The 14,163-nt window shown below is 38.6% G+C and overlaps 1 protein-coding gene across 3 annotated transcripts; it reads right to left on the reverse strand.

The window, feature by feature from the left end:
• Positions 1–207: 207 nt before the first annotated feature.
• LOC112564386 (cysteinyl leukotriene receptor 1-like) lies at positions 208–8,384 on the reverse strand. 3 transcript variants are annotated; one of them, XM_025239157.1, is made up of 3 exons: positions 8,159–8,384; positions 3,214–3,509; positions 208–2,412 (listed from the first exon to the last, which is right to left on the reverse strand). In XM_025239157.1, exon 3 carries the CDS (start codon positions 2,374–2,376, stop codon positions 1,405–1,407), a length of 972 nt encoding a protein of 323 aa, XP_025094942.1. In that variant the 5' UTR covers positions 2,377–2,412; positions 3,214–3,509; positions 8,159–8,384; the 3' UTR covers positions 208–1,404. The 3 variants fall into 3 exon arrangements, with proteins under 3 accessions (XP_025094942.1, XP_025094943.1, XP_025094944.1); XM_025239158.1 differs by lacking the exon at positions 8,159–8,384 and adding an exon at positions 4,830–5,046 and having other exon boundaries at positions 3,214–3,568; XM_025239159.1 differs by lacking the exon at positions 3,214–3,509.
• Positions 8,385–14,163: the final 5,779 nt, after the last annotated feature.

Below are 14,163 nucleotides of genomic sequence, written 5' to 3' on the forward strand. Positions count from 1 at the left end.
GTGTAAGTGGCGGATATAAAGAGATGGAAGTTGCACTGCTTTGATTCACCATAATAGTCAGTGACCTTGGAAAGCTAGACCATGCATTTTGCCACACAATGCGAGACAGAAAATGGTTTTATACTTTTATACTATAATCAATCACCAAAATCAATTCGTTGAAAAGAATTCTTGTTAATGAAATGTACATAAAACAGGTGTCAAAAAATGAGACATCTCACAAACACATGTATAGAAACTCTCAGAAACATGTCTCGCGTTTAAGAATTAAAAATCGAATATTTTTACACTGTTCAAAATATTTAAATCATAAAAATACTTATCAATTGTCTTTAATTAAAGAACACAAACTGATTATTGAGTTAAATATGATTTAGAGAATATTATTGAATAATATAATACTTTCTTTAAGCAAGAATGATATTCGTTTCCTAAGCTATAAAAAGAATCCAAAAGGTACAGACACTGTCTCGCAAGCATTTCCGAATGTTTACAAACAGTAATAAAATTGCCTGCTAGAGGGTCCAATACACAGATGTACAGCGATTGTCACCAAGACACATGATCGTGAGTTCTAACATCACATATAATTATTCATGTGTCAGAACATTAACTCTTTCTCACTTCTTATAACATAAAATGTCAAGATATCCAAAATTTGCCATAGTTTTTTTTAATCAAACAAAGTTAATGTTTGTCAATGTTTCACTCTTGCTTTTTAAATACTGATTCCATTCATCCTTTGAACAGAAACCATGTCGACATCTTAATTTGTGATCTTAATAAAATAAATTTGTTTTACGTTTTACAGGTTTGGGAGATGTGTACTGAATAAACAATCCTTGGATGCTATGTGAAGGAAACATGAAAAATATTCATGCCTTTTATCTTAATTGGTGTCTATGCAAGAATGCATACACTGCCAATCTGAAGTAATAAAAGAAATCAAAAAGCATTATATAATATTATTTTTTAACAGAATCGCTTTAAAGAAACGAATAGATACGTGTAAAACTTCCTCGAAACAAACTAAACCACAGTTAGCTAGCTGTCATTGCCATCACATTTTGAAAAATATAATTTCAGAGGTGGTCACAATATTAAACAATCTTTGACTTAGAGAAAGCATATTTTTCTTAAGTGATGCATGGATGAGTAGACTATAAAAGCACCCAATCCCAGTCAACCACGTTTAGCATGTCCAGTGAAAAATTACTTCAGCAAAATGCTGCTAATAAATATAACGACTGAACATTGAAGACTTGAAGAGGAATATGCCACAAATATTTTACATAAGAAATACTATATTTACATGACAGTAATGCACATTTTATAAATCTGACAGAAACAGCCACTTTCCCTCATATACAAAAGATACTGATAATGTCCAAATAGTCTACAGAGCTACTCTTGATCTCTTCTACACCTGCAGGTCAAGCATTTTCTGATCAGCTTTATAAAACGAGAACGGAACTTCTTGGAGGCAGCAAAGTATATCACAAAGTCTACAGCGTAGTTCGCTTGTGATAAAGTAATTGCTATACGCGTGAACAGTCTTACCTTAAACATTGTGTGAGGGTTATCATAGTTCAATATGTCGAATGGTTCAATAAGACGTAAGATGCAGATCGGAGCGTAGGTGACGAAGACGACGATTGCATCGCACACCACCATGACAGAGATGGCGACCTCAACTCTTGTCTGCGTTGTCTCCCCTGAAGTGTCCGGGGTTGTCCTTACCATGGCCTCGCGCGCCTTTCGTTGCCGCCTGAGACTGACTATGATAAGGCAAGGAAAGATGAGGAGGAGGATAAAGGGAAGAAAATAGTAGATGAAGGCTGTAATCCAGTGCCAGTAGGTACTGGCGAAATCAGAAGAATCCTGATAATCACAGTATGTCTCCTCTATGTGGTCTATTTGAATGAACGCATAAATATAACACAAACACAGTATCATCCCCAGTAACACGGCGATGAGAATAGCTCTCTTCTTGGTGAAGTAGATTTTCTTCTTGAGAGGAAAGCGAATGGATAAAAACCGTTCCAAACAGACCAGCACCAGAGTCCAGTTGGCGTAGTTGCTGACTAAATCTACAAACACTCCCATTTTACAAAGAAAGGTATTTAATGTCACATTGTAAATGTATATCTGGTGAGATATAAGCTTAAGTACCAGAGCCAACAGGTCAGCTACGGCCAGCAAGGACATGTATAAGGTGGCTGTAGTGAGGGTCATGGATGTGGTTACTAAGATGCAGGCGACATTGCCAGGCACACCCACACCTACCAGCACCCAGATGTACACTTTGTAAAATTCATACAAAATTGTCCAGTAGTGTTCTAATTGATCCGATTCAGTATCGTTTGTGTTGTTCATAGTCACTGTTGCTGTAGTCACACAGAATACTGAAAACTAGTCAAAGCAGAAATGTCATACATTATTCTCCGTGATACAAATAAGTTTGCAATATTTGTAATGTCTAGTGTTCAAGTCCGTTTGTAGTACGTCTGTTACAGACTTCATTGTTTTTGTTGGTTTGTTTGTTTGTTGTTGTTTTTTAATTAACATTTTCTGCTGTCTTTTTATCACCTTAAGAACATGTAATTGCGTATATGTCTTGTATAAAGTTGATTTTACTTCATCATCAATTGCTCTTTTTCTCTATTTTTTAAAACGATAATCTAGGTCAAAATTCAATACTGAATCATCTTTTACAATATTTCGAACTCAGTAGGAATGAAAATGTTCTAGGATGCACCTTGAAAAAAAGTAATTGTTTGTTTTTGCAAAGTTTCACGTGTGACGCCCTTGTCCCGTGTTTCTTGAGTTGAAGAAGAAGATAAAGAAGATGAAATGAAAGATACGCAAACCTGCTTCATAGCAAACCTAAATGCTCTGAGCACTACAAAAAGCGGAATAACAAGTTTGGAAACTACACAAACAAGAGGGAGTGAAAACGGAGAAATAAGGAGAGAACTATAGCAAGATACTGAAATCATTATGAATGAACAGACAGATAACTAAATGGACGTATACATGACTGGATGAACGGATGGTTGGATGATGGCATGCAGACATTAGACACAGTTCTTCCCTACTAAAGTACATCTCATGACATACTGTCTTACATCCCACTTAGGAAAAGGTCAAAGTAACCAAGAGGTTTTAGCGAGCAATGTTTAACCTATCACCTAATTAAGACAACATACTCACCAGCACTGATGTGGGATGGTGTTGTCGGTCTGACAGTAACTAGTGGCTACAGACTGCTCACACTGTTACAGACCTGCTCCCTGAGCTCGTGCACGGAGACGCCTGTATTGTTATCTTTTACTCTGAAAACACGCCCACAGCATCACCCTGGTGTGGTTACTGAACTGCTGGTTGTTGAGCTCGTTGCCGTACAACGTTCATTGGTCTCCACACACAATCACCTCGTACAGTTAGGACATCAAATTAAGCCTCTGCACACAGGGAGCCATGCTCCATTCTCCCGCATCTCAATCTGCCTTCATCAAAGAACATTTCCTTTACATCCTTCAGCGACAACCTTCTTGGACTTGTGGTACTGTGATCAAAAGCGGAAGAAGTAGTCAGGTGACACACGCAGAACTCCAAATTGTCCTACACATTTATTTATGTTTTCTCTCAATATTTGCCTTCTTGTTGCAATTTACATGACAGTAAAATTCATGACGGTCGGTTTTCAGACAGTAAAATTATTTGCAAAATTATAAGAACTACGAAAATCCCCTTTTTCCCCAAAATGTGTTTTTCCTCTGTCGTCCCTTGACCGGTTTTTGTCGTTGGGTTTCTGTCCGTTACTCTTGCCAATTGTTGGCGACAATCAGCAGGTCCTGTACAAGTCAGTCAGTGCTGCTGACCACAACTCACAACTAATCGACGTTTAGTTGGGGTGTGAGCCACCCACTGCCACACGCACCCCACGTCTGTGACATTTTACTGCTTGCTGTGAGCGACCAGCAATTAGAAAACTGTAATATTCCTCTTTTATTTATATGCCAACATTTGCATCTAGCATATTGGTTATTGCGGTTATGCCAAATATTAAACTACTTGACTTTTTGAAAGAGAATAATGAATGTAAATAATCAGATTAACATTTAACATTAGCTTATTTTATTTGAGAACAGAATTAAAACTGTTTGAACTTTAGGGTCCTTTGTTAGCGAGAGGCTACACAGATTTGATAGCTTGTTGATTTTGACATCGAATCAACTACTGTTCTCGTAAATCAAGATATAATGCAAAATTATTGTAAATTGAAACCTCAAGAGCGTTAATTTCTTCATTTTGGTTTAAGCACCTGTAGACATTTCTGACATGTAAAAAGATTGTCAAACGACTATTGCTGACACAAGCAATCAAAGGATTTTAGTCGTGAGACGGAATAATGCTGCAAAACAGGAAATAAGAAAAGTAAAATGTTTGTTGTTTTTTCCTTAACAACAGTTTACTGGATTAAATACAGTGTTAGTTTCTAATTCGAATGTTAACGACACATGTAGTAGGAAAAGAGCTTTAGCAATCGTTTTCATGCTTAAGAAATTCATTACAAAGTAATTAAACAATCATCTGTAGCAGTATTATAAAGCACGAAAAGATACCGGCGTATTGTTCTTGCATCCACTCATACAGCTGAACTGATATTGAAAAGTAAGAAAATATGTTTGAAGAAAACTGAGTGAAAGCAAAGACAAACCAGTTTATCATTAGAAATAATCTATAGCATACAACGCACACGAAGAAAAAGATCATATCTTACAATAAGATTTTATATGTCGATAATAAAAGGCTGATATACTAACCTTGCTAAAACAAATCAAAATATTAGGTTATTTATTGTAAGTCTTCTCTCTTTGTGAACCGTGGTTGTGGAAACGTAGGATGAATTCCAGATCCGGTATTACGGACATTTTGATACATTCAACAGTCCTTATATATTTTGGTAGCCATTACACTAGGCTAACCGGCCTCGTTCTGGTTGAAGACGGCGCTTTCGTTAATAAAGTTCATCCCACAGCCTGGAAGTCCAGTAGGGCTGGAGGTGGTGTCTGTGCAGCTGCTGTCCCCCCGTCCATCGTTTGGCTGTGATGTCGTTTGCGTCGCTTTCAATGTTACAGGCTGGCGGTGTAACCATGGACTGCTGTCTGTTTGCCGAGACCAACGCTATGCCTCTTTCAAAGTTCTATGCTGTTAGTCTCGGCGAGCCGAGAATGTGACTAAACCGGAAACTTTGTACAAACCTGCCTCGTTTTAGTAGTTAACTGGCAAAAATAAAACCCGTCTGCCAGCAGTCCACCAATGCAAGTTCATGTTGTAACTGCTACAACTGTACTTTTGAGACAGACACGTGGTCGTGACTGAACCCCTCCTCTAGACCCACACAAACCTGCCCGCCATGTGGCGCTGCTGACCAACACAAACAACCAATCGATCTTCAGCTGGCGTGTGAGTCAGTCTTTTCTACGCTCGTGATGTGTATTGTGAACTTTTGTGTATTTCGGCAGCATTAATAATCGATGTACTTTATCACACTCATCAATAAGGTTTTCATCATCGTAGGGAAGAGAAAATTATCGTATTTCAGAAATTGCATTTTGTTATTATTTTTGTTCTTCTTTTTATTTGTTTTAGTGTGTTCAGAAAGCGCACAGCGTTTATTAATACAATCTTATATCTTTATTGCTGAACACCAAACTGTCATGGCTCGGGTGGGTCTACAACACACTCGCACCAGACAAATACGCGTTCTTTCAAAAAACACAAATCGATTGCATCAGGCTGTCCAAATCATGTTATTAAGTTGTCGAATGAATCAGGACCTGACAGATTACAAGACAATTATGCATAAATAATAACTCGCCTCAACACAATACTCTCTCGGCGACACACAGCTAACGATAGCTACCATGTTAACATCCGGGGCTCTTCCCCGATCAATCACACTTAGATAACTCTTGTCCAGGTCCGAACTCTCTCTGCAATCTGCATTCACCACATTCTGTATTTTCTGTGAAGTTCCGTAAATTCTGTTGTAACATTCTTATTTCATCACTCAGGTCGTGGATTTTGTGCTTCAGTTCATCGTGAAACTTCTGAAGAGTTGATTCTCTCTGCATCGAATGCTGTGGTGTTTGTGACAGGTTGAGCCTTGGTCATCTCAGACTCATCATTATTACCAGTAACTTCCCTTCTAACATTTCCTTGGTATGGGTGACTTGCCCTCTTTCTTGTCTGTTCAAGACTGGACACATAGCAGTGTGAAAAAGATTGAACTGTAGTGAGTAAGATGTAAACATCGCTTGATTTCATCCTTTGTCTTGTTTGAGTTGAGGCTAGATTGTAAAGTCACCTTTAGAAAAAGATGTGAGTCTTAGACACTTGAAACCCTTAAATTGTTACATTATGTAACTACTTTTATGCGAAAACAAAGTTCTTCACAATGTCTTCATTTCTGGCTCACGGCAAGTCGTTGTGGTCAAAGGAAAAAAAAAGTGCTTCGTCCATTCACCATCTATTACACTTATTTTTACTTCATATCTAGACAACGTTTGTTTGTCTAAACATTATCTATATGACATCGAGTGTTGTGGTACAGATGAAATGAATTTCTTGTTGTTATTGATCATGGTGTTGTTCCTCTCAGTGTTGGTCTCCTTTCCATATGCGTTTGTCAGTCTGTTGGTGAGGAATTTCTTACAAGACTCAATGGTGTGTAAGTGGCGGATATGAAGGGGATGGGAGTTGCATGCTTTGCTGAACCATAATTGTGGCCATGGAAATCTCAATCATTTATTTTATCACACACAGTGCCAAACAGAAATGGTATTATATAATTATTGTAGGTACTTTAATTAATAACAAAGATTAATTTATTAAAACTAAGTCTTTTTAACACACACAGACACAGAAAATACAGTTTTTTAAGAGTGCGATACCTATTAAAGAAACGAGAAAATTTAAACATGAAAAGTAAACACATGTTAGTGTCTTTGCTGTCACCAAACGAAGCTAACAGTAGCAGGGTGGCACTCGCAGGGTGGCACTGTCAGGCTTACACAAAGATATTGATTGCTTAGTCAAATATTAATAAGTTAACAATTATTTCAGACTGAGAGAACACATCTAGAAAAAGCTGATGTATGTCCCAGTGTGAATGTATATAGAATGCCTTACTCTCTATCTACTTGGTCACCTCATGTACATGTGTGTGTCTTTCTGTCCTTAACACATACACTGACACGCTATCACAATGACCAGCACGTGTCTGCACATACACAAAGTCGTTGCAATAATAGAGGGAGGAGAAATGAATGGAAACAGGGATCAGCTGTCCACAGCTATGAGGTTTCTATACACAGCTGTCCACAGCAATCTCTGTAAAGCGACTGTTACCACAACACAGGACTAAGAGTTCTGACATCACCTATATGTGATGACACTCATGTGTCAGGACAAAAACCTTTCCCAAGTACTTTAAAAAGGAAAAATTAAGAAATCGAGAATTTAATGAACCTTTTTTCTAAACAGACAAAAAACGACTAAAACTTGATGTCCTAAAGAGGAAGGAATATGCTTTGTGACTCCTTTTAAAACAAAATAAAATCACCAAGTAGAATTTGAACGTAAATTCTGCTCCATAACGACAGATGATACTGGTCTCGGCCATCTGACAGACAAAGAAACCTCCATGTTTATAGTCACTTGGGAGGCAACAGGCGGTCAAAATGTGTTTGCTGGGTGCACGAACGTATCCTCCTCTCATCATCATCAGAAAAAAAGAACAAATTTTATACCACTTTTCTTACTTGGTAGTAAACCTCAATTCTCTAAGGACTACGAAAACTGAATAACAAGTCTGACAACTACACAAAAGAGAGGGAGTGATACGAAGAAATAAGGCGAATGCTATAGCAAGAGATTGAAGTAATTACTAGTGGATAGATACACGAATGGATGTGTACATGATTGGACGACCGGATGCTTGGATGATGATGTGCAGACATTAGAAACACTTCTACATCAAAAAAAGGTACATGCAGTGACATGCTGTCTTACATCCTATTCAGGAAAGGTCAAAGAGATTTTATCAAGCAGCGTTTAACCTATCACCTAATGAAAACAACATACTCACGAGCACTGATGTGGGATGGTGTTGTGTGTCTGACAGTAACTAGAGGCTACAGACTGCTCACACTGTTACATAACAGACCTGCTCCAACAGCAGCTACTGCACTGATGCTCGCTGAGCTCGTGCACAGAAACGCCTTTATTGCTCTCCACTGAAATCAGCAAACAACACTCGCAGCATCACCTCGTGCAGTCAGTGCATCAAATTAACCACGTGATCACCGCGCGCTGCTTAATGTGTCCGCACCTCAGTCTGCCTACGTCATACAACGTTTCCTCATGTATGAGCAATAGCAGGTGACACACGGAGATTAATGTACATCTTATTTGAAATCGGCATTGAAAACAGTCATTTTAATGTGTGAAACGGAGATAGGTGACAGATAAGTATAGAAGTCATGACTTAAGCATTAAATAATGAGATATTACGAAGATTAGAATATCGACAACACTTCGCATCCATCAAAACAACGATCATCCCAGCTTATTACAGTGATGTAGAACATTCTTGTCTTTGTAACAGGCTAAACTAAAACTAAAGATGAAACTAAAATAATTTGTTCTATCCTTGCTGACTGCATAACAGTACAAAAAAACTATTTACACTGTCTCTATATTTCTGCAAGCATTGCCGCGCTTCTTAAATACACCGTTAATTAAAGCCTCGATTGTCCAAAAACTCCTCCACATGCAATATATATGCAACCATTTTTTTTTTCATTTTTAATACAAGTGTGCCTTTTTAATAATACAAGAGATAATTTAAAAAAACAACAGTTAAGAGTTAATCTCGCTTTGCTGTGGTATTATAAACATCAACACACCAGTCATCAAAGGGAGATTACCTATGTATTTAGAATTGTCTTTTCATGACGACTTATTACGATCGGATTCTGTCTTTTTCTAATAATTTTTCTAATGTTCTTGCCATAAATTGAATTTTTTTTAAATCAAGGAAAAAGTGTTTTGGTGTGAAGGGTGAAACATATAATTCTAGAAGCCTACTGGCCAATCTTTGTGTTTTGTCGTTTGTATGAGCTCGTGTGCGTTACGTGTGTCCAGCGCGCTCAGCACGTGACACAAATACTAGGCCAATGACGAATATATGATGGAAGGGACAGTTATGACCATAAAGTATAAAAGACAACAAAGAGACACCGTTAGTTATAAATAATCATATCAGTAGAACAGATTAACTAGCAGACCTCAAAGTGGGGGTAAAACATTAACGGGGAATTAGCAGGTACCGACTCACGCGCCTTCCAGGGTTAGGCGTTTCAAAATATTTCATTTGTTTTTCCTGCTCTTACTTTAAAACCAGTCACGCGGTGCTTCAAAACAAGCATTTGATGAAAACATTTCCAAAACTACTTTCTGCTATGCGGTGTGAAATTACAGAATGTTTTGTTGCTTAGAGTGGCTTTGTTTGGTTGTTTATAACGATCCATTCCCTCAACCCCGCCACCTTTTTACTGACATATTATTTTCACGACCGTCCTCCAAACTGTTTGTACATTTTTTTTGTTTCCAACTTCAGCAAATTCCTTTATAGAAACTTTGGATTTCAATATGATGTGGCCATGTTATTCCGACAAACCATAGAAGCATTTCCAAAACTAAAATAATTAAAGGAAAATGTCAAACGTAATCTCGATTGATACGAGAAGTATAATGAAACTTATTTTCAATAAAACATGAATTTATTTCTTGTGTGATGTTCATTGTATAGGTAATTCTTTCACACACACACACAAATTTAATTCTGTGGATGCCTATAAACTTTTAAACAAAAAAATTATTCGACGTCTACGAAGTACAGAGACCTAACTGTCAGAAATACAACTGTGAAACTATAAACACATAGAGTATGTGAAACTGTTCGTTCTCTGTTTAATTCAATGTGGAAGACATCACTATTTAAAAAAAAAAATTTAATTCCAAGGTGTTATTAACTTTCAAAACTAACCGTGCGTGACTTAAGGTTCCCCAAAGCTCCTTGAGTTCCAGATGTTCGCCAGTCGTTTCACCTCTGAATCCCCGAGCTTGAAGCTAGCAGTGGCCACAGTGACAGGAGCTGTGTAGAAAATATGTTTCTACTTTTGTAGCATTTTGTGTAGTTAGGGGATTTAGTGTGTTAGTCGGGTGGGGTAATGTTGTTACAATGATTAAAAGCAGTGAACTGGTCAAGCTGGCGGCATACCGGCCCTACTGGCGCGCCAAATGTCTGGCCGCCATTCATGACCAGTGCCAGTCGAAAGTAAACGACAACACCTGACGTAAGCGGCCGCGAGTCAACCATGGCCAGAGGGAGACAACCGGTAACAGCCCGACCTCTCTTTGTCCAGCTGAAGGTCGGGACCGCCTGAGGCGAGCAACGCCCCTTACACCTGCGTCCAGACCCTTGCTACACCTCCAAGGCCAACGGAAGGAAGTTACGCCCACCGGAAGAAGGAACCAAGTCTGGCGAGGGCAGAGAACGTCACTTCTCCAAGTAGCGAGCTGGTGAGCGGCCGCTGAGAGTCCGTCTTAGAGATCATAGAAGACGTTAAAGTCCACGTGGGGACTGAACTGTGATGTGTGAATTTGGATAAGCAGGAATTTGTGAACTCTCGTTGAAGTCTACATAGGACTGAACTGTAACTTGTGAATAGTGAGCAGTGGAGTTATTATCGTGAGAAACTATCAAGAAGAAACACCAGAGAGATAAGTTTTAAGATATACTTGTAGCCAATCTTTTATGTAGTTATATATATATGTATGTACATCTTTTCTTTCATTATATTCGTTATTCATGTTGAAATCTGTATGTTTTGGAGTGAACGTGTGGACGTATGCTGGACGGGTGCATGCGAGTGCAAATTAATCCTTGCGCGCAGGACCCACACGTGGAAGTCCATTACAGGCTGCACCTGCGAGAAGTCCGATGCCAGTGTCTGGCAGCGACCTTTTATTTCTGCGAGGAACAAGAGAGTGTTGTACTCTTCCAGTGGAAACTGCGTCTCATCTCCATTCACTCCCCCTACACACTCCTCCCGCTTCCTGTCATGCGCCCAAGCGTGTTAAGTCTGCAGTCAGCGGCTGAGCCCCCCCACACCCACCCTACTCCCACCCCACTACACCCACCCCCTCCCCGATGCGGACTTGCTGTCTCCTCGCCAGAAAACAATCGCTGCCTGCTTTATTGAAAGCTCGATGTGAGGATTTGCTGGTACCAGTGGGAGGGGCAGGAGGCAGTACGGGTGGAAGTGCAGGGTGAGTTATAGTCTTGTGGTTTTTGACACCAGGGATGTTTACTGGCCTGATATCGATTATGGTAAACAACACGCTTGTTTGTCCGGAGACATGGCAATATGAGCATGCATCTAACAATTAGAAATGCAGTCTGAAGAGTCAAACGTTTTCAACCAGCTAATGATACTTTTATTAATTTTTCTTTTTCTTTTTACAGTTGTCGCAAAATTGATTGTACTAATGGAATCATGATGAAAATGAAACCCACACTGCATATGAACGCACGAGCATGCACACATGATATCTCTCTCACTCTCTCACACACATGCATACAGTACACCCATATATCCAGGCATACACACACTCCATCACACGCACAAACATGCAGAAACAATACACAAATGCACATCCAAAATAAATTGCTTCCAGCGTAGAGAAAAAGATGTACACACAAACATAAATCCAACTTACTATAATTGCATATATGCTTCATGCTGGGATGTAACATGTGTGTATGTGGGCGTTTTATTAATTACTGTATTGTGCACACACACGCACACTGACGCACAGCACCTCAAACATGGCTAGACATGCATAGTCATAAACATGCACCTTCATCTCTCACACAAAACCATGTCCGTAGACTGCATAAGATCTTAAGAAAAGGGTTTTGTCACCTTAGTTCACACCTCGAGGATAGTTTGCTGTTCTTATTTCCCAGAGGTCGTGTTACAGTGTAACAACAACAACAAGACTAACGACTTGCCTGGACTTGCCTTGACTTGATTGTCCCATCGGAGATATGTTATCAGTAAGACTGTGTAGTGTTTGTCCTTGCTGGCATGTATCTGCCTTCATTGTATATGTCGCCCATTCCACTTGGCGGTTTTCATTAAGAAAAAAATCTTTCACCGACATTAGATGTGAAGTGAATTAATTAATAAACTTGTTTATCTTCACTAAATCCTAAACAAACATAAATGAAACTTTAAAAGTGGTTCTGTAAAAGTGGCAGAGACTGTATTTACAGTTCGAATATTTTGGAGTGAGGTTGTTTACTATGCATAAACACCTTTTAATAAACATGTTTATTTAACTTTTCTAATCATTGTACATGGACAATGCTTTCCTTTCTTATGTGTATTGGTGAGTATGCGTGTGTTTGTTTATATCTGTATGTGCGTGTGTGTGAAGAAAGGAGGAATGGGGCAAGCTTGGAGTGCTCTGTTCCAGAAGACTGTACATTCCTATATCGCGTTCAAGGAACATCTTTCATCTCTCTACTGCTAGGAACCATATACAGTGGAACCTCGGTTAACGAACATAATTCGTTCTGGAAAGTTGTTCGCTATCCAAAATGTTCGTTATCCGAAACAGTTTTTCCCATAAGAAATAAAGGAAATAGATTTAATTGGTTCCCAGCCCTGTTGACTCGCTATGTACAACTCTGACGTCTGTGCGAGTGGCCTTGACCTGTACATGCTGATGTTTGTGGGTGTGTATCTTGAGAATGGAAAGGGTGGATTACTTTGAATTCGGCAAGTTTCATCTTGAACATATCATTATCTCTTATCATTAGACATTATTCCATCATTAGTTTTTTACTTGCATGTAAATCTTTCCAAAGTAAACGTACAAACAAATAACTGAAGAATTTACAGAAGAAGATCTTCGTAAGGATGTTTTCTACATCTTAAAAATTAAAGTCTTTTTACGGGTAAGACTTTCCGACTCCGGTAGCCTCTGTGTTTAATTTCTTCTGTCTGTAAATATTTTACTGTTAATGTTATTTGCATCGCTATGATATACGTTAATGTGAAATCTGTATGAATGACCCTACAGTCATTCAAACGTTAAACAGCGCTCCGCCTATGAAATTTCTCAACGTGCAAGAGACATAAACTGAACCTGCAATGCCAACAACAATACTGAAATCATTAAATTCACCACATCCTCTATATCAACATCATTAAATGCCACACAGTTTTCTATGCAGCAAGAAAGCTTTGTGACTCCTTTTAAAACAAAAATAAAATCACCCAAGTAGAATTTGAACGTAAATTCTGCTCCATAACGACAGATGTTACTGGTCTCGGCCATCTGACAGACAAAGAAACCCTCCATGTTATTTACATAATATTTACTTTGAAAAGTATGTTATAATTATATTTAGTAAATCAGTATTTGAAACGAAGTACTTAAAATATGGTGTCTTCAGGCAAAAGTACCAAGAGCAAAACTCGTTTTTTTTTAATTTGGATATGTTGTTCAGTAAGTCTTTTAACAAATCAGTGTCATAGTCACTTGGGTATAAAGTCAGTGTTGGTAGAGACTATTTTCTTATATTCTTTTGTACTGTTTGTACTATTAATTTTGTGTGCTGGTACCTAGTTGTAGAGGGAGTAGTTTCGGGCAAGGGAGAGAATATGTTTTAGAATTTACTTTGACTCTTGTAGCAGATGATGATGATGTGGCAGATGAATATCGTATATGAAATGTAACAAAAACTCAAACGACTGATGTAGGCAGTAAGAAGTTTTGGCTCTTACAAGGGAAACGGAAGGAAACTCTTCTTGTCAGCAATCTGCCAGTAAAGGTGCATCCCTGTCTTTATGTCTCACCCACTAAAATCAGCAGAAGTACCCAAGCGAGGGCGAGTCTCGTGATACTGTTAGTAATTATTAGCATGAAAAGATAAGACTCCTCACATGAGATACTCGTAAACAAATCTCGTGTCTTATAAACCATTACTGCCTGTATTACGCTCATCTCAAGCCT

The sequence above is a fragment of the Pomacea canaliculata genome, linkage group LG5 (genome assembly GCF_003073045.1).
Source record: "Pomacea canaliculata isolate SZHN2017 linkage group LG5, ASM307304v1, whole genome shotgun sequence".
Classification (NCBI taxonomy): domain Eukaryota; kingdom Metazoa; phylum Mollusca; class Gastropoda; order Architaenioglossa; family Ampullariidae; genus Pomacea; species Pomacea canaliculata.